The 1,527-nt window shown below is 60.6% G+C and overlaps 1 protein-coding gene across 1 annotated transcript in view; it reads right to left on the minus strand.

Moving 5' to 3' along the window:
• Positions 1-308: 308 nt before the first annotated feature.
• N4BP3 (NEDD4 binding protein 3) overlaps positions 309-1,527 on the minus strand; it is a gene marked incomplete at its 5' end in the record, with an annotated part of 3,367 nt that continues 2,148 nt past the window's right edge. The window contains 3 exon segments of the mRNA XM_010016889.1: positions 309-775; positions 777-1,264; positions 1,477-1,524. Coding sequence (XP_010015191.1) covers positions 697-775; positions 777-1,264; positions 1,477-1,524 — 615 coding nt within the window.

A 1,527-nucleotide genomic window follows, 5' to 3' on the forward strand; every position in this document is an offset into this window, starting at 1 on the left:
AGGGCACCAGGTTCCCCTCCCTCCTCACACATGGCACTCGCCCCTCTCAGCTCTAGGGATTCCTGCGGGGAAGTTGCATTAACCACCCTCCATTGTAGAGCAGCCCCAGTACCGGTGACATGGAAAGCACCAGGTGAGGTGCTGGGGCAGTGCCACCCCTCCCAGCAGTACCAGCACTTTCAGGTTTTCCTCTTCTGCTTTCCCAATGGCACCAACACAGCCCAGTGCAGGCACAGGTCACTGCTGGCACCAGGACCCTGCTGCCAAGGCAGCCGCTGTGAGCAGTGGAATCCTCATAGCGAGGCAGTGGGGTTGGGGACACAGCGTTGAGCTTCTCGTTAGCAAGATATTAAGTTACGGGTTGTAGGGAACAAGGGGCGCAGAGCAGGAGGGACAGGGAATGTCTCACAGGGCGTTTGGTTTCTGCCCCCATGGCAGAAGAAAGCACAGGGCAAACGCTCCTAGAGTCAGGGCACGGGGCACATGCAAGACCCCCTGGAACAGATGACCCCCCCCATCTCCAGAGACACCCCCAGAAGGGCCTGAAGCACTGCAAGAAGGAAAAGCTCCCTTGTCAAAAACAGTCCTTCACCTCAGGGCAGCACTGAGCAGCCAGTCCTTGTGCAGACCCTGAGATCATCCTGTTGCATCAGCAAAAGACCTTCCCCTGTCACAGTCCCACCAGCATCCCACTGCTCAGATCTTCGAGGACTCCACGCGCTCGATCCATGGCGAGTCGGCCCCGAGATCCCTGGGCTCCGACCGCAGCTGCCGCCGCCTCCAGCGCCTGGCTCCGGTGGTACATCTCCATGTAGCTGGCCTGGAGCTCCCGTTGGTACCGCAGCACCTTCTCCTTCTCTTCCTGCCAGGTTTTCCTCTCCAGCTCAAAGTTCACAGCCTGCAGCTGGCCCTGGCGCCGCTCTCGCAGCAGCTCTGCCCACAGCCACTCCACCTGACGCTCCAGGGGCTCTGTCGTGTCACTGTGAAGGCCTCTGCACTTGGAGTCATCAGTTTCACAGCCAGGGAAGTCCTGGCACGATGGCATGGGATCATCACCCAGTGGCAGCGAGGCGCTGGGCTCTGGGCCGCTCTGGAAGGAGTCTGCCAATTGCGCCAGCTGGGAGTCCCTGGCCTGGACCTCTGCCTTGGCCTCCCGCAGCTGCGTCTTCAGGCTGAAGATCTCACCCAGTTTCTGGGCCATCTCCTCCTGGGTGTCCCGGAGCTGCTGCTTCAGCAGGGAGATCTCTGCTGCCTTCTGGCACACCTGAAGGGCATGGGTGAGCAGTGAGGAAGGGCTGGGGAAGCAGGACTCCAGGGGTGGCAGCACTCTGGGTTGTCACCACAGCATCCCTGGGAGACCACAAGTGTCACACCTGGCTTGTCCCTGTCCTGTGGCCATGAGTGACACCAGAACAGGGAACTTCTGCATTCTTCCTAACCCCATGACCAGGAGGGTGCAAAAGGAAGGGGACTCACCTCCCACTTGGTCTCCTCCAGCTTGGGGCTGACGCGCTCACCCTGTGGCTG

This window comes from Nestor notabilis, unplaced genomic scaffold (genome assembly GCF_000696875.1).
Source record: "Nestor notabilis isolate BGI_N333 unplaced genomic scaffold, ASM69687v1 scaffold16346, whole genome shotgun sequence".
In the NCBI taxonomy this organism is placed as follows: domain Eukaryota; kingdom Metazoa; phylum Chordata; class Aves; order Psittaciformes; family Psittacidae; genus Nestor; species Nestor notabilis.